We start from the raw sequence: 18,237 nt of genomic DNA on the forward strand, positions 1-18,237 counted from the left end.
CCCGTCTCGGCCTCCCAAAGTGCTGGGATTACAGGCTTGAGCCACCGCGCCCGGCCTATTATTATTATTATTTTTAAGAGATAGGGTCTCACTCTGTCACTCAGGCTGGAGTGCAGTGGCACAATCATAGCTCACTGTAGCCTCAAACTCCTGGGCTCAAGTGATCCATCCTGCCTCAGGCTCCTGAGTAGCTAGGAATACAAGTGTGTGTCACTAGGCCCAGCTAATTATTTTAAACAATTTTTTGTAGAGACAGATTCTTGCTATGTTACCCAGGTTGGTCATCAACTCCTGGCCTCAAGCGATCCTCCTGCCTCGACCTCCCAAAGTGTTGGGATTATGGGTGTGAGTCACTGTGCCTGGCCTCTTATTATCTTTTTAACTTTAACAGGACTTGCAGTGGTGTTCCCTCTTTTGTTGCTTATGTTGGTTATGTGTATCTTCTCTATCTTCTTGATCAGTCCAGGTAGGGCTTTATCAATTCTGTTAGTTTGATTTTTTTTTTTTTTTTTTAGACGGAGTCTTGCTCTGTCTCCCAGGCTGGAGTGCAGTGGCGAGATCTCGGCTCACTGCAAGCTCCACCTCCTGGGTTCACGCCATTCTCCTGCCTCAGCATCCCGAGTAACTAGGACTACAGGCGCCCGCCACCACACCTGGCTAACTTTTTTTGTATTTTTTAGTAGAGACGTGGTTTCACCCCGTTAGCCAGGATGGTCTCAATCTCCTGACCTCGTGATCTGCCTGCATCGGCCTCCCAAAGTGCTGGGATTACAGGCAGGAGCCACTGTGCCTGAACCTTTTTTTTTTTTTTTTTTTTTTTTAAGAGATGAGGTCTCGCTCCGTCACCCAGGCTGGAGTGCAGTAGCACGATCTTGGCTCACTGCAACTTCCATCTCCCAGGTTCAAGTGATTCTTTGCCTCAGCCTCTGTGGTGTAGCTGAGACTACAGGCATACATCGCCATACCCGGCTAATTTTTCTATTTTAGTAGAGACGGGGTTTCACCGTGTTGTCCAGGCTGGTCTTGAACTTCTGACCTCAGACAATCTGCCCACCTCGGCCTTCCAAAGTGCTAGCACTACAGGTGTGAGCCACTGCGCCCGGCTATTAGTCTTTTTTTAAACCTGATCACTCTGGCTGTTGTGTGGAAGGCAGACAGAAGGGGCCAAGGGCAGAAGTGGATGAATTAGAAGCTGCTGCAGCAACAGCCAAGAGCCAGAGGATGCAGCAGTGGGGGACGGGAGAGGAGTGGCCACATTTTGGATATATGTTAAAGATAGTCAAGAAAATATGAGAGAGAAGGCATGAATCAGAAATGGGATAACAAAGAAGGAGGAGAAAAGGATGATCCTCAGCCTGTGCAACACAGCGAACCCCCATCTCTAAAATATACAAAAACTAGTAGGGAGGGGTGGTGCCTGCAATCCCAGCACTTTGGGAGGCCGAGGCAGGAGGATCACTTGAGCCTGGGAGGTGGAGGCTGCAGTAAGCCGTGACTGCACCACTGCACACCAGCCTGGGTGACACAGTGAGACCCTATCATTCATAAATAAATAAATAAATACATGAATAAATTAAGATGACTTCTAAGGTTTTGGCTTGAGCATTGACTGAGATGGGGAAGGCTGTGGGGCAAAATTTGAAGTTCAGGGGAGAAGTCAGGACTAAAAATACAAAATTGGATTAATGCTATTTAAAGCCATGGGAATAGGTGAGATGATAAAGGAATGAGAGTAGAGAACATTCCATGGCACAAAGGCACACCCAGAGTTTGTGGGACCAGAGGAACAGATTAAAAAAAAGGTTCAAAAAGAAGAGAGTGCAAATGGAGAAATGGCCATGGACAGCCCATGAGCTGGGGATGTGCCTCGGCCTTCAAGTCGAGCAACATGGAGGCCTGGAGACCCCAAGGGCAGCTCTGGGGAAGCTGGGGAGAGCCTCCAGCATGTGGGAAAGGGAATTCAGAGACAACCTCTCAAGAGCGGGGCATTAGAAAGGAGAGAATAGGGAAGTCAACAGAGGGGAAGATAACTTTTTTTCTTCAAGATGGAGTCTCACTCTGTTACCAGGATGGAGTGCGGCGGTGCAATCTCAGCTCACTGCAACCTCCGCCTCCCAGGTTCAAGCCTGCCTCAGCCTCCCGAACAGTTGGGGCTACGGGTGCTCGCCACCACCACGCCCAGCTAATTTTTGTATTTTTTGTAGAGACAAGGTTTCGGCATGTTGGCCAGGATGGTCTCCTGACCTCGTGATCTGCCCACTTTGGCCTCCCAAAGTGCTGGGATTACAGGCGTGAGCCACTGCACCCGGTGGAGAACTTTCTAAAGATGGAGGAAATAATCGGGTGTTTATATGTTGACACAAATAATCCGGTAGAGAGAAAAACTGGCAGGGCAAGAAACAGTATGGCATTGCCAGTATGGCATCCTTGGGGAGACGTGAGTGGGGCTTGGTGCACAAAGCAGGGGACGGGGCAGACGCAGGCGGGCGGGGGTGGGCTCTCTGGGGCTGTAATCGCCTCTGTGGTGGGGAAGAACACACTAGAGGCTCCTTCTCTTCTTGCTTTGGCATCAGTCTGTGGTTCTGTCCATCAGTTCAGGGCAACACCAGATAGGGAATGGGCTCACTATGGGAAGGGGCCAAGGGCATGCCAGCTCGTCCCCAGGGAGGGTGCTAGCTGTAGTGAGGTTTGGCCAGGCTGTGTCCTGGTTCCACCACCAGCTGGCTCTGAATAACCTGGGCAATTTATGAAATCTCACCATGTCTCAGTTTCCTTACCTGAAAATGGGATCACTGCAGTGCTAATGTGCAGATGGTTACCAGGCGAAAATGCCAGTGCCCCACAGGGCGGGCATCCTGTGTGGCTGTCCTCAGACCCCTCCAGACACAGCTGGCCCCTCACCCTCCTCCCTGCGTGTCCTCCTGGGGCTGGCACTCAGGGCGGGCGTGCACACCCCTGGGTCCGGGGCCCTCCTTCCGAGGCTGCCTTGCTCACCTGGGGCCAGCTTGATCTCCAGTGCCGTCCGGATGAGGGCCATGAGTGTGGATGTGAAGTGGACAGTCATGTCCTCGCTGGAGATGGGCATGTTCATGCGAACCAGACGCTAGGGACAAGCAGGGCGGTCAGGGCCAGGCCTGCTGCGGCCACCCCACCCCAGACTACGCAATGACGGGGTCCCTGGAGGCCGGGCTGGGGACAAGCAGGGCAGTCAGGGCCAGGCCTGCTGCGGCCACCCCACCCCCCAGATTAAGCAATGACGGGGTCCCTGGAGGGTCACCCCACCCCAGACTATGCCATGACGGGGTCCCTGGAGGCCGGGCCGGGGACAAGCAGGGCGGTCAGGGCCAGGCCTGCTGCGGTCACCCCCCACCCCAAGACTACGCAATGATGGGGTCCCTGGAGGCTAGGCTGGGCACCCCAGTGGTGGTCCCTGCAGGTGCCTAGGCCTGAGTGAGGTGGGACGGGTGGGAGTTTTGCCAGCATTCATACTCTCCCATGGACTCCCCGCCCCGCAGATCTAGCTGAGGACCCTCCTGGCTGCAGAAAAGTAGAACTCCAGGTAAAGACTGGAGCCTTGATCCCTCTGAAATCACAGCCACTTCCTCACCCCGAGGGACCCCTGCCTGTGACTGAATGTAATAGTGCAGCCTTGGCTGGGGAGGAGCAGCGGCAGCCACAGACAGAAGGGGTTCCTGTGCTAATGGCTCTGCCCACCCTCATCTTCTCCTCCCACCGCTTGGATCATCTGGACAAGGAGTAGGTGGTCCAGGGTGCCTCTCTGGGGCCCAGCTCCCAGTGGAGGCCCCTAGAGGTGACACCCTGGTTTTAGCTCAGGTCCAGTGAGGCTTCTGCCTCTCACCACCCAGCATGAGGCCTGGGAGAGATGCTCGATGCCACTAAAAGGCAGAGCCCAACTCCGCGCAAGGCAGCTCCTGCTGCTGGAAGGACAGGAAGAGATGGGACTACCCAGGGCCGCAGGCCGAGGCTGCTGCACTTCAGAACGGGCTGGGGCAGCGTCCTGCAGCGCTGTTCCATCTCCCTCTCAGGCAGATAGCCCGTTGCCAGTTTTCAGGGACAGAACAGCCGGAGATGAGCTTGTGTCTGCACCACAGTCCTCTGGCCACAGCTGCCCAGAGACCCAGGCTCTAAGATCTTAAGAGGCCTCAAGGAGGAAATGTGTCTCAAGTGTGCCTGGAATATTTTGAGTGTGAGGAGCAAGGAGCTGGCCAAGTGGAGCCCCAGGAGCACTGTCCAGCTAGAGACGGGAGCCCCTCCCCAGGGTCTGCCTGTCCTTGACCAAGCCTGCAACCTGTGGCAGGCCAGCCCCTTCTCTAGGGAGGGCCACAGAGCCCTGCCCCTTGCATCCTGGCCCCAAATCCAGAGTCCTCAGCCTAACAGCTGGTGGGGTGTGGATGCAAGCCAGGCTGGAGACATGAGCCTGACTCTGGCCCCGAATGCTGGCAAAGCCCCACTTGCCACATCCAGTCCCAGGGCTTTGCCCAGCATGTGTGTGCAGCACAACAGGAGTAAACGGCTCCCCAGAGAACGGCATCCCTGCAGACCAGCATGGATGGCGGCGTGAGAGGCCAAGGAATTCTCTCCCAGAGGGCAGGCATTGGGGGGCGTTGGGAATAGCAGTGAAGGCAGAACAGGCAGGTGATTTCCAAGAAGGAAGAGCTCCGCCCAGGGCACTGGAGACTACCCTCCCCAGGGTGCCATCAGCCCACTCCAGGCCCCAAAGGGCCAAGAATCTCAGGAAGAAGCCAAGAGGCAAGGCCAGGGCAAACAGACAGGTGTCTCTGCCCTGGGCCCTCCGAGGTGCGGCACTCTGGGCATCTCCTGGGCCCTCCTCAGCTCATCTGGCCCTTCTGCTCCCACCCTGAGACCTCCTTTGGTCTCTCCATGCCCAGAACCTTGGAGTCAGCCGGCACAGCTGGATGGGGCTCCAAAGGCTGCTCCGTCACGGCCCTGCCTGCTCGCCCCGGCACCAAGTGTGGACAGAGCTCTCCTTCTTGGGGACAAAGCTACAGTCTTGCATGCAGGACAGCCAGGCAGGCACAATGCAGTGACAGGGCAGGGGCTGAGGATGGCTTAGAGGAGCCACTCGGGTCCCACAGGCTGCACTGAGTCGGGTGACAAAGACCTAGAGTCAGGGCACAGAGATAGACAGTGTGGACAAGAGCTGTCCACAGCACCAGAGAGATGGAAGCTCTGGTGGGAAGCTTCCCCAGACAGATTCAGGAAAGTCTTCCTCAGGGAGACTCAGGAAAGCTCTAGGCACGTGCTGGCTGAACCACAGGCTGTTTGCGGGAGAGCAGTGGGGGCCTCAGGAGGGCTATTGGGGGGGTGGGTGGGTGCTGGGGGAACGAAGGTGCTTACACACAGGGGGTATGGGGTGGGACTGGGGACAGCTGGGCAGATGGAACAGGTTTAGGGCTGGGCCGTGTGACCTGCTTGCCCACCCAGGAGGGAGGCCTGGAGGCATCCCTCGATTTACCCCCTTCCCATGCCTCCTGGGCCCTGAGGCCATCCCCATCCTCCAGCGGCCCTCTGAGGCCCCAGGAATAATAGCAAGAAGCCTCTCCCCGACACCCCTTTCCTTCTCAATGCCATGGTGCCTCTTCCCCACCATGGAGCCTAGACAGTCCCTGGAGACTGCAGCCTGGGCCCTGGGAGCCTCTGCACTTGCTGAGCTGGGGAGGGGGTTATAGAGAAGCACCAGAGGCCCTGCAGGCCCCACCTGCCCCCAGGGCCAGACCCAGAGGGCTGGACAGGTCCATCCATACCAGGGGCTTAGGGCTTTGTTCTGAGCCCAGAACAACAACAATCTCTGTCAAACAGATGGTCTGTCCCCTCATTCCTAGAAAAGGAAGAGAGGGAGAAAAGGCAGGGAGGAGGGTCTAGTTCTGTCTTCCTGAGCCTCCAGGGGGCTCTCAGAGGGGGCAGCTCAGGTTGTGGGGACAAGAGGCCAGTGAGACATCATGGGGGCCACGACCCCCTGTCTGGGAAAGAAGCTGGAATGGGGCTGAAGACACAATGAGGCGGCCATGGGTGCACAGCAGAGCGGCAGACAGACAGCCGGGCACCCTGAAAGGGAGAGGGGCTGGGAGAGCCAGCGCGCACCCCCAGGCGAGCACACACAGCCTCCTGGCGGGGGCGGTGCAGGGTCAGGGTCTACCTTGTAGGCAACTCGAGCAGGGCATTTCTTCCCCAGCCCCAGAGGCGGGGACATGTGTTTCAGCATCTCAAACATGTCATTGTAACTGATGCGCCCACTGGAAACCCGTCCCAGCGAGGCCAGGGCACAGTGGGGTGGTCCACAGGAGGAGCGGCAGCAGGAGGGGAGCGGGGAGGGGAGTGGCAGGGGCGGGGAGGGGAGCAGGGGGAGCCGGGGAGGGGGGTGTGGAGGGAAGGGAGCGGGGAGGAAGCAGACAAGAAAACAGAGCCAGTTAATCAAAGTGTCGGATTCAAAGCCCAAAATCAAAATAAGTAAAATGAGGGATTTCTTTGCTTGGCTTGACCCCCTCCTGGCCCCCCACCCCCAAGCCTCACCTCCTCACTCCAGCCCCACGAGGGGCAGTGGGCGGGGGTGGCATCTGAGCTAATGAACATGGAGGGGTGAGGAAGGGCTGCATCGGGGCGGCTTTGGGTTGATAATTTCTGATTTTACTCTTTTAAAAATCACAGTGAATGCCAATCAGAAAAGAGCTGGTTCGCCCTGCCCGAAGAGCTGGCAGGCAAGGTCAGTGGCAGATGAGGCAGTGGTGGAGAACCACAGCAGAGACATCAGCTTTCCTTATGGTCAGATTTGCTTCCAAGTGAGGCTAGAGGCTAAAAAGGTGGAGAATATCTGAAACAAACCACAAAGCTAAAGAGGGAGCCCTGAAGCTGTAGAGCCAAAAGTTGACCTTGGGGCAAGTCCTGCTTCAAGCCCAGAGACGCCCGAGGCCAGCCCAGGGCAGGGCTGCTGCTGGGGGTCAGGGCTGGGTGGGAAATGGGAGACTGCAGGATGGGGGAGGAGCTGGCGGGACATGGCCTGGGGCCACCTTGCACCGGCTCTGACAGCAAAGGGGCAGGCTTCAGGATCTGGGAACCTAAAGGCTCCGACGACAGAGTCTTCCCAAGTAGAGAGGCCACTAGGCCTGGGGCCTACCTCCAACCCTGGGACACCTGCCTGTGGGCTTGGGCTCCTAGAGACACAGCCAGATTCAGGTGGCCCAGGAGAGAAAGGGGACAGCCTCTCCCTGGCAGACGGATCTGCCCTGGGGCCTTGCCCTCCGCCCACGGTTCCAGACCAGGGACTCTTTGGCTGAGCTGAGCGCACCACTCCAGAGGCAAAGCAGGACGGCTGGTCTTTGGCCCCCACCCTGCCTCTGCCCTTTCCTCCCCCAGGAACTGGAGAGCCACTGGGTTACTGGGCTCTTTCGACCCAGAGGACGGCTGCTCCTGGGAGGCCTGTGCCCGCGCTCCCTTCCTCTGGGGCCCTTGGCCTTTGGCCTGACCATCAGCTCACTCTTGAGAGCTCAGGGGAAAAACCGGGCAAGTCGGCTGCTTCCTTGATGCAGGAGGGACCTAGCCCCCATCTCCCACCCAGCGAGCTGGTCCCAGCCATCATGGCCCAGCCAGAAAGCTTTCTGTGCACTCTCAAAAGGCTGCCTGTCCCCAGCCAGCTAAAAGGGTCAGGGGAGATTAGACAGGGAACCAAAGCGTCCAGGAGGCTGGAGTGCGGGGCAGGACAGGAGGAAAGAAAGGTGAGGCGTCGTCATTCCCAAACCAGGCAGGGAGTGTGTGCTGTGTTTGCATTTCGGGCAGGGAAGTATGTTGGATGGAGGCTCTGAAGTTGCAAACCTTGTAGGCCAACCTACGAGGGCAGTTCTTCCCTAAGCCAACGGGTGGCGCAATACAACGCAACAAACTGTACATATCCTTATAATGAATCCGGCAACTGGAAAGGAAATGTCACAGGTTACGGCAACAAAGGCAGGATGGAGCCCGACCCGCCCGCCCGCCCAGCCTGTGATGGGAAGACCAGCCTCGCGCAGGCGTGGCGGCGGAGGTGAGGGGTGCACTGGACAGGTGGCACCTCGCTGGGGGACTGGGGCCTGGAGCTCCCCGGGAGGTGTGGTAACCCCAGCGAAATTTCCAGAGCCCGATGTGTGCAGGAGCCACTCCACACAGAACACTGCGCTGCCCTCCCTCTCGCTCAACTCTTCCTGTCACTGCCTGAGTGACGATGCTCCCTGGGCCTCCCAGGGCAGCCAAACCCTCTGCTGCACCACAACACAGTGGGTCTGCTTCTCTATCACGGCAACCTCAGAGGCCCACACCCGTCTGCCTCCTGACTGACCCCGTCTCCCTGAACACTGTGTCCTCGCCTAGAAGCCCTGGTCCAGCTAAGGACCTCCTGTCATCATAGGGCTGGCATCCTTGGGTCACCTCCAATGCTCCTCTCTCCTACAGTGTAGCCCCCTCGGTCCAATCAGCTCCAAATCATGTTGAATTTCCTTCTGCAAAAGGGGGTAGAAACAGGAAGCCCCACCTGGGCCTCACCAAAGGTGTTTGCTAAGGTTGTTGCAGCCAAGGGACCACCACAGGGGGCTGGACACATGTGACACCTCCCACCCTCCCCAACTGTCCCTGCCCGTCAAGCCCAGGTGAAAAGTGTGGGCCTGACACCATCACTTCTCGATTCAAGGACTGTACCCACTGTCTATAAAACAAAATCAAAGCGACTTGCTTAACCAATTTCAATGCCCTTCTCAACCAGTCTCAGCCTTCCCTGCAGCCCCTCTGCAATGCACTCTCCAGCCAGACAGAAGCCACCTGGCCTCCCTCTCCCCTCTGCCCCACCTCCCACCCCCAGCTCAATCCATCCTATTTCTCTAGTGCTCAATCCTTCCTATTAAGTTCAGCTCAAATGCTACCTTCTCTCATTCTTCAGGCCGGACGTGGCCTCTCCTTCCTCAGAAATGCTCTGGCCTTGAGCTACAGTCACCACATGGTCTCACTGCCAAGCCCGCCTGAGTGTTCTGACAGCATGTGCCTGTTTCCCCTTTGGGTCCCTGCCCCAGCACATGGCAGATGCCCAGGAGATGTTATTGGACAGATGGGTGGACATAGAAATGAGCAGCCAGATTGCTGCAAGAAGTGTGACTGCAATTCTCCTCTCAAGTCGCCAGGCTTCACACCACAGGGTTGAAGCAACAACAAAAGGAAGGTTGGGAAAAGCAACACCAGGGTGAATAGCTCTATGCTTTCAGAATCCACCCACAGCAGGCACATGCACACCACAGGCACACACACGCACATAGGCACATGCGCACCACAGGCATGTGCATACCACAGGCACACACATGCACACATGGGTACATGCACACCACAGGCACACACACACAGGCACATGCCCACCACAGGCATGTGTACACCACAGTCACGTGCACACCACAGGCACACAGGCACGTGTACACCAGACACGTGCATACCACAGGCACGTGCACACCACAGGCACATGCATACCCACAGGCACGTGTACACCACAGACATGTGCACACCACAGGCACACACAAGCATGTGTACATCCACAGGCACATACACATGCACACCACAGGCACACACACACACACACAGGAACATGTGCACCACAGACACGTGCACACCACAGGCACACACACGTGCACACCACAGGTGCACACGCACATGCCACGCATACACACATCCACATACAACCACACATGCACGCACATACAAACATGCAGTTCACTTGCACACATATACACACATGCGCACATATATACAATTACATGTGCACACAAACATGAACATGCACACACATGCGCGTGCCTGTGCATGTACATGTGCACAAAACACACATGTAGACATCTGTGTGCATGCATGCACAACGCACGTGTACACATGCACATATGCACATGCACAGAGTGCACATGTGGTCACATTGTGCAAACACACACAACACAGCCATGTATATGCACACACGTCCTGTTTGTGCACATGCACAGTCACACGTGACCACACAACTTAGGAAATTTCATAAATTTTGTTGTTGTTTCAAAGTTTCTCCCAAAGAACGAGGAGCCATAGAGTGGTCCCCTGGGAACTGACTATATCACTGCGTTTGTCATGGAGGCTACCAAAAAGGCTCCAGGTGCCCGGTGTTCTGCTCAGGAGGCAGGATCCAGACCCAATCTGCTCAGCTGCCTCTGCTGGCCCCTCAGCTCGTCCTGGCCATCTTGGGCTGCGTGGGGTGAGCCCAGGCTGACTCTGGCTTTGGTAGGGTACCACTGTGCATGGTAACCAAGCTGCTATCTGGCCCAAGTCCACTTTCCGTTCTTCCTGCCTGTGCTCCTGCCGGCGGCTGACTGCGGAAGGCCTGGGAGTAGCTCATAAAGATTGCGGAACGTTGTCTTCCTCTCGTGGGCCTTTGCTGGTCTGCCTTTGCTCTTTAGTGCTAACTACATGCTATAAAGTGTCTCTGTTTTCTGCAACACAGTCTCCTCTAGAAAAAATATACCCAGAAAAAGCAGCGACTCTCTAGACCACACAGTCAGGGTGACCTGCCTAGAACTCACCTAAACCCTGCCTCAGCTGGAGTCTCTCCTGCCCTTTGCCTAACAAGGTCTAGGTCTTCAGTGTGGTCAGTCTCCCCCAAGTCGACTGGGCTTACCCGACCACAGGTGCTGTGTGAATGTGCCTGGGCCTGTCCCTCCCAGCATGAACTAAGTATCATAGGGCAAACATGTTGCTGCATCAGACACGACAGGGTTCTCGCAAGCCACGGAAATTGTCATATACACCATGAAACACAGACAGTCTCTACGTCTGTTCTGCACTGTGGAAAAACTGTGTATTTCCCACTTAAATGAAAAGCACCCACAGAGATGCTGTGGGCCTGGAAGAGCCTGGACAGGAGAGGCCCCGTCCCAGAGCCCCCGATGCTGCCAGTGGCTCCGGACCTTGTCCAGACTGGGAAGGGCTCCGTGCAGCACCTTCGACCCTCACCAGGAGGGTGGGGGTGCTCCGGGGAGGCTGAGTGGATAGGAGGGTGGGGAAGTCTAGTCAGGCTCCCAGGCTTTTTGTGTCTGTGGAGGGCTCCCTCTGCTGAGCTGCAGTTTAAGCAAAACCGGGCAGAACCCAGGAGCTCTGTGGACAGACAGTAGGACCTCACCATGAGGGGTCTGACCACATCCTGCCGGCCCTCCCCCAGCAAGGGCACTGGGGGTAGAGGAGCGCAAGGGGGCCTGGGCAGGCTGGGGAGCTCAGACAGAAAAGGCAGACCTCGGCGCCACTCACGGTTCCCTCATCCCCCTGGGGCACAGGGAGTGGTGGATGTCTACGCACTCGCTGACAGCTGCTCATCCACGGCCATTTCCTGGGCACGCACTGTGAGTGAGGTGCCAGCAGGCCTCGTGGCCTTGCAGGGAGCAGCCCACAGTAGACACTGCTTGAGTGAGTGAGTGAGTGAGTGAGTGAGTGAGTGAGTGAGTGAGTGAGCGAGTAAATGAGGAACGAGAGATGGGAGGAATGGACACACGGAAAGATGGAGAAGCCATGCTGCCTGACCTGTCTTCCCTCCCGAGTGAGCTCTCAGCCCTGCTGAGATGCCGTGCTGTTCGGGACTCCCGTGGATCCTGATCTCAAACAGCTTCACCTTCTGACCCAAACCATGCCCTTCACGTGACTCTTGTTCTGTCTGGAAAGGCGCCGCCTCTCGCCTTTGAAACAAGCAAACCTTTCCCACCATGACAGACGATAGACAAGGGTCTTATAAACACACTACAGCCTTCCTGGTAGCTCATCTGATGTCAGAAAAGTTCACCAAGCACCCACTATGTGCGGCCTGGGCTGGGGACACAGAGGTGCACGTTGGCCCCTGTCCCCAAGGGAAAGAGCAGAGGGAGACCCCTAAGCCTCTTAGGGAGAATGTCCTAAAACCCCACACTGAGTTTCACAAGGACGCCATGGCTGTGCTGTCTCCACACACTCCCACAAGCCCCCCGCGGCCCTCACATGACAGGCCTTGGAAGAAGACAGTAAACTTCAGCAGAAGACCCGAGTCTCATAAACCCCATGAAAACCTTCCACGACTCCGGGTACCTCCCAAGGAACTGAACTCAAGGTCTCCAAAGACCCTTATCACTTTATGCAGTCCGGGCCACTGCGCACAGGCACACGAGATGGCAAAGGGAGGCGCTGCTCAGAGGAGACACCACTGCTGCTCTACCCGGAACAGGACAGATCCCTGGGCCCCAAACCAAAACCTGAGGGGGTGCTCACTTGAAACATGTCCGAAGCCACCAGGCCCATCCCAAGATCTATGGGTATGGACCACCCCCAACGACCACAGAGCACCAGGGCTCACTTACCACGCAGCCGGGTCATATTCAGCCCAGACCCGGATGAACTCGTCCAAGTGGTGAGGACCTAGGATGGAAGAGTCCCGCGTAAGGTACTCAAAATTGTCCATGATCACAGCCACAAAGAGGTTCAACATCTGCAGGACAGGAAGGAGAACAGGTAACATAGAGAGACCTCAGTCTGCCCTCCCCGCCGCCCCCCACCACTGTCCAGTGTGTGTGAAGCTCTCAGGATAGCAGGCGTCACTCTGATTAGACCAGCGCATGCCCGACCTGCTCTCCCCGTGGGACTTCCCAGGGTTCTGGAATCCACATGCTAGTGTCTTGCCTATTTCAGGCCCCGGAGTTTCTTGTCCATGACCCGCCTTCCTCTCTGTGATCACATTTCCTTTCCCTCTCAGACTGGCCTTCCATGGGATCAGTGACTTGCAGTTAACAGTTTGGACTCTACAGGCCAACAGTTTGGGTTCTTATTTTAAAATTAAGTTTAAAGTCCCATAACATTTAAAAATGTACAGTTCAGGGGCATTTAGTGTATTCACAATATTGTGCAACCATCTCTCTCTTTTCAAAACTTTTTTCATCATTCCCACAGAGTACCTCATACACATGAGGTAATCACCACCCTGATCCCTGGCCCCAGTCCCCTGGCAACCACCAATCTCCTTTCTGTTTCTATAGCTTTGTCTATTCTGGGTATTTCACATAAAGGAATCACACAGTATGATTTTATGTCTGGCTTCTTTCACTTAGTTTTATGTTTTCAAGGCTCATCCATATTGTAGTATATGTTAGTACTTCACTTCTTTTTATGGCAGAATAATGTTCCAGTGGTGATACACCACATTCATTCATTCACTGACAGGCATTTGGGTTGTTTCTGCCTTTTGACTGTTATGATTAATGTAGCCATAAACGTTCATGTACAAGTTTCTGTGCAGATATATCTTTTCATTTCTCTTGGGTATATACCTAGGAGTGAAATTACTGGGTCATATGGTAATTCCATGCTTCATTTTTTTTTATGAACTGCCAAACTTCTTCCATAGCAGCTGGTGCATTTTACATTCCTACCGGTAATGTACAACAGTTCCTCCTTCTCCACATCCTTGTAGACACTTGTTATTTTCAATTTTTAGAAAAATTATTGTTATAGCTGTCATGGTGGATGTAAAGAGGTATCTCATATGGTTTTGTTTTGCATTTCCTTAATGACCAAAGATGTTGAATATCTTTTCATGTGATTGTCTGCCATTTGTATATCTTCTTTAGAGAAACATCTACTCTTATCCCTTGCCATTTAAAAAATTGGGTTGTTTGGTTTTTTGTTGTTGAGGTGTAGGAGTTCTTTATATATGCTGAATATTAACCCCTTATTAAATATGTGATTTGCAAATATTTTCTACCATATTGTTCTGTACATTGTATTTCCACATATTTAATAATGTCCTTTGATGTACAAAACTTTTACATTTTGTTGTAGTCCAATTTATCTATTTTTTCTTTGGTTGCTCATGATTTTGGTGTCAAATCTAAGAATCCATCACCAATTCTGATGTCTTGAGGATTTACCCTTTATGTATTCTTCTAATAGTTTCATAATTTTTGCTATTCTATGAGGTCTTTTATTGACTGAGAAAATTTTGTATATTGAGTGAGGTAGTGGTCCAACCTCATTCTTTTGCATGTGGATATCCAATTTTCTCCATATTATTTGTTGAAAAGATTATTCTCTCCCTCACTGAATTATCATGGAAAGGAAAGACAAGTCTTTCCCCCACTGGCACAACTGTCAAAAGTCAATTGACCACAGATATTTGAGTTTATTTCTGGATTTTCGATTCTACTTACTTGGCCTATGTATCTATCTTTATGCCAGTACCACATTGTTTTGATTACTGTAGCTTTCTAGTACGTTTTGAAATTGGGAAATGTGTTGTTGGAATTAGTGTGCTAGTATTTTGTTGATGATCTTTGGATCAATATTCATAAGAGATATTAGTCTGCAGATTTCTCTCCTTGGGGCATATTTGACCATGATATAAGGGTAATGCTGGCCTCACAGAATGTGTTAGGAAGTGTTTCCTCCTCTTGTGTTTTTGGGAGAAGTTTGAGTGTTCATTTTCTTCTTTTTTTTTTTTTTTAACTGTAGTAAAGATACATAACAAAAAATTTTCCATTTTAACAATTTTTCAGTGTAGAGGTCAGTGGCATTAAGTATATTCACATTGTTGTGCAACCACGCATACCATCCATCTCCAAAACTTTCTTCGTATTCCCAAACTGAAACTCTGTATCCATGAAACAGTAATTCCTCATCCATCCTCCCCTGGAAACCACCATTCTACTTACTGTCTCAATGAATTTGACTACTATAGGTACCTCATATAAATGGAATCATACAGTATCTGTCCTTTTGTGACTAGCTCATTTCACCTAATATAATGTCTTCAAGGTTTATTCACATTGTAGAATGTGTCAGAACTCCTTTTCCTTTTTAAGACTGAATAATTATAGTTCATTCAATGTTCATACCACATTTTGTTTACCCATTCATCTGTTGATGGAAACTGGGGTTCCTTTCTCCTCTTGGCTATTGTGAATAACACTGCTATGAGCATGTTTTGACATGTATCTGTTGAAGTCCCTGATTTGATTTCTTTTGGGTCTATACCAAGAGTCACTTTTATTAATCTTTTGAGGAACTGCCATACTATTTTCCACACCACCATTTTACAGTCCTACCCACCAGTGCATAAGGGTTGAAATTTCTCCACATCTTTGCTAATATTAATTAATTAATTAATTAATTAATTAATTAATTCTTTTTTTTTTTTTTTGGGGGGGGGGATGGAGTCTTGCTCTGTCTCCCAGGCTGGAGTGCAGTGGCAGGATCTTGGGTCACTGCAGCCTCCACCTCCCAGGTTCAGGCAATTCTCTGCCTCAGCCTCCTGAGTAGCTGGGATTACAAGTGCACGAGACCACACCTGGCTAATTTTTGTATTTTTAATAGAGACACGGTTTCACCATGTTGGCCAGGCTGGTCTCGAACTCCCGGCCTCAGGTGATCTGCCCATCTCAGCCTCCCAAAGTGCTAGGATTACAGGTGTGGTTTTATTTTATTTTTTGAGACAGAGTCTCACTCTGTCACCTACGCTGAAGTGCAGTGGCATGATCTCAGCTCACTGCAACCTCCACCTCCTGGGTTCAAGAGATTCTTGTGCCTCAGCCTCCCAAGTAGCTGGGATTAAAGGCGTGTGCCACCACACCTGGCTAATTTTTGTATTTTTAGCAGAGCTGGAATTTCACCATGTTGGCCAGGCTGGTCTCAAACTCCTGGCCTCAAGTGATCCGCCTGCCTTGGACTCCCAAAGTGCTGGGATTACAGGCCTGAGCTACTGCAGGCCTGTAATTTTTTCTTTTCTTTCTTTTTCTGTCCTATTTTCTTTTCTTTCTTCTTCTTCTTTTTTTCTGAGACAGAGTCTCATTCTAAAGCCCAGGCATGATCTCAGCTCACTGCAACTTCCATCTCCCGGATTCAAGCAATTCTCATGCCTCAGCCTCCTGAGTAGCTGGGATTAGACTGCACCACCAGGCCCAGTTAATTTTTGTATTTTTAGTAGAGACAGGGTTCTGCCGTGTTGGCCAGGCTGATCTTGAACTCCTGACCTTAAGTGATCTGTCTACCTCGGCCTCCCAAAGTGTTGAGATTACAGGCGTGAGCTACCGCACCCGGCCTATTTTCTTTTCTATCTTTTTTTCTTTAGTAATAGCAATTCTACTGGGTGTGAAGTGGTATTTCACTGTGGTTTTGATTTGCATTTCCCTAATTATTAGTGATGTTGAATATTTTTTCATGTGCTTATTGGTCACTGTATTTGGAGAAATGGATATTAATCACTTGTCAGATGAATAGTTTGCAAATATTTTCTCTGATTCTGCAAGCTGTCTTGTCACTCTGTTGATTATCTCATTGGCTGTGCAGGAGCTATTTACTTATTTTTACTTATTCAGTTCCTTTTTTTTAAATTCAATCCCTTTGCCCATTTCTTTCTCAAAAAAATTTTTTTTTTTTGCTTTCATTGTTATTTTTAATTGGCATGCAATAATTGTACATATTTATGGGGTACAGTGTGATATTCTGACACATGTATACAAATGTGTAATGATCAAATCACAGCAATTAGCATGTCTGTCACCTCAAACACTTATTTCTGTGTTGGGAGCATTCAAAATTTGCTCTCCTATTTGAAAATATTTGAAATATTTGAAAACATTCAACAAACTGTTGTTAATTACAGTCACCCTATAGTGATACAGAAGACTAAAACTTACTTCACCTGTCTAGCTGTACTTTTCTATCTGTTCACCAACCTTTGGCTACCCCCCATCCTCCTAACCTTCCCTGCCTCTAGTAACCACTATTCTACTCTCCACTTCTATGAGAGCAATTTTTTTTAGCTTCCACATGTGAGAACATGCAGTATTTATCTTTCTGTGCCTGACTTATTTACCTTAACCTAATGACCTCCAAGCTCATCCATGTTGCCACAAATGGCAGAATTTCATTCTTTTTGTGGCTAAATAGTATTCAACTGTGTATAAAGAAAATATTTTAAAAATCCATTCATGTGTGGATCGACACTTAAGCTGATTCTGTATCTTGGCTACTGTGAATAGTATGGCAATAAACATGGGAGCCCAGATAACTCTTCGACGTAATTGATTTACTTCCGTTTGGATATATACCCAGTAGTGGAATTGCCAGATCATACACAGCAGTTCTATTTTTAGTTTTTTGAGGAGCCTTCCTACCAACAGTGTATAAGCGTTCCCCTTTCTCTGCATCCTCACAAGCATTTGTTATTTTGTGTGTGTGTTTTTGATAACAGCCATTCTAACTAGGGTGAGATGGAATCTCACTGTGGTTTTGATTTGCATTTCCCTGATGATTAGAGATGTTGAGCACTTTTTCATATACCAGCTGGTCAGACATTCGTATGTCTTCTTTTGAGAGATGTCTATTCAGTTCATTTATCCATTTATTAATCTGATTTTTTTTTTTTTTTTTTTTTTGCTGATGGGTTGTTTGAATTTCACCTTGTATATTCCAGATATTAATTGCTTGTCAGATAAACAATTTGCAAATATTTTCTCCGATTCTGGAAGCTGTCTTGTCACTCTGCTGATTATTTCACTGGCTCTTCAGAAGCTTTTTACTGAAATGCAATCCCATTTGTCTACTTGTGCTTTGGTTGCCCATGCTCTTGAGGTCTTCTCCATATAATTTTTGCCCAGACCAATGTCCTGAAGTGTTTTCCCTGTATTTTCTTCTAGTAGATTCATGTTTTTGAGTCTTACATTTAAGTCTTTGATCCATTTTGAGTTGGCTTTTGTATATAGTGAGAGATCGGGTTTGAGCTGCATTTTTCTGCATGTGGATATCCAGTTTCCCTACCATCGTTTATTGAAGAGACTGTCCTGCTCCAATGAATGTTCTTGGTCCTTTTGTTAAAAAAATCAATTGGCTGTAAATACAAAGACTTATTTCTGAGTTCTCTATTCTGTTCCCTCGGTCTACGTTTCTGTTTTTATGCCAGTACCATGCTGTTTTGAAGTTTGGTAGTGTGATGCCTCCAGCTTTGTTCTTGTTGCTCAAGATTATTTAAGCTATCCAGAGTCTTTTGTGGTTCTGTATTAATTTTAGGATTATTTTTTATATTTCCATGAAGAATGTCATTGGTATTTTGATAGGGACTGCATTAAATCTGTATGGTCCTTTTCACAATATTAATTCTTCCAATCCATGAGCATCAAATGTCTATTTTTTGTGTGTCCTCTTCAGTATCCTTCATCAATGTTTTAC

The 18,237-nt window shown here is 50.8% G+C and overlaps 1 protein-coding gene across 3 annotated transcripts in view; it reads right to left on the bottom strand.

The window, feature by feature from the left end:
* Positions 1 to 18,237, bottom strand: part of CACNA1B (calcium voltage-gated channel subunit alpha1 B) — a 255,490-nt gene that overhangs the window by 20,798 nt on the left and 216,455 nt on the right. For all 3 annotated transcript variants that reach the window (XM_023227714.2, XM_031934108.1, XM_023227715.1), the window contains 3 exons: positions 12,381 to 12,508; positions 6,179 to 6,275; positions 2,995 to 3,103 (listed from right to left, as the gene is read on the bottom strand). In XM_023227714.2, coding sequence (XP_023083482.1) covers positions 2,995 to 3,103; positions 6,179 to 6,275; positions 12,381 to 12,508 — 334 coding nt within the window. The remainder of the gene's footprint in view (positions 1 to 2,994; positions 3,104 to 6,178; positions 6,276 to 12,380; positions 12,509 to 18,237) is intronic.

Source organism: Piliocolobus tephrosceles, chromosome 14 (genome assembly GCF_002776525.5).
Source record: "Piliocolobus tephrosceles isolate RC106 chromosome 14, ASM277652v3, whole genome shotgun sequence".
NCBI classification, from domain to species: Eukaryota; Metazoa; Chordata; class Mammalia; order Primates; family Cercopithecidae; genus Piliocolobus; species Piliocolobus tephrosceles.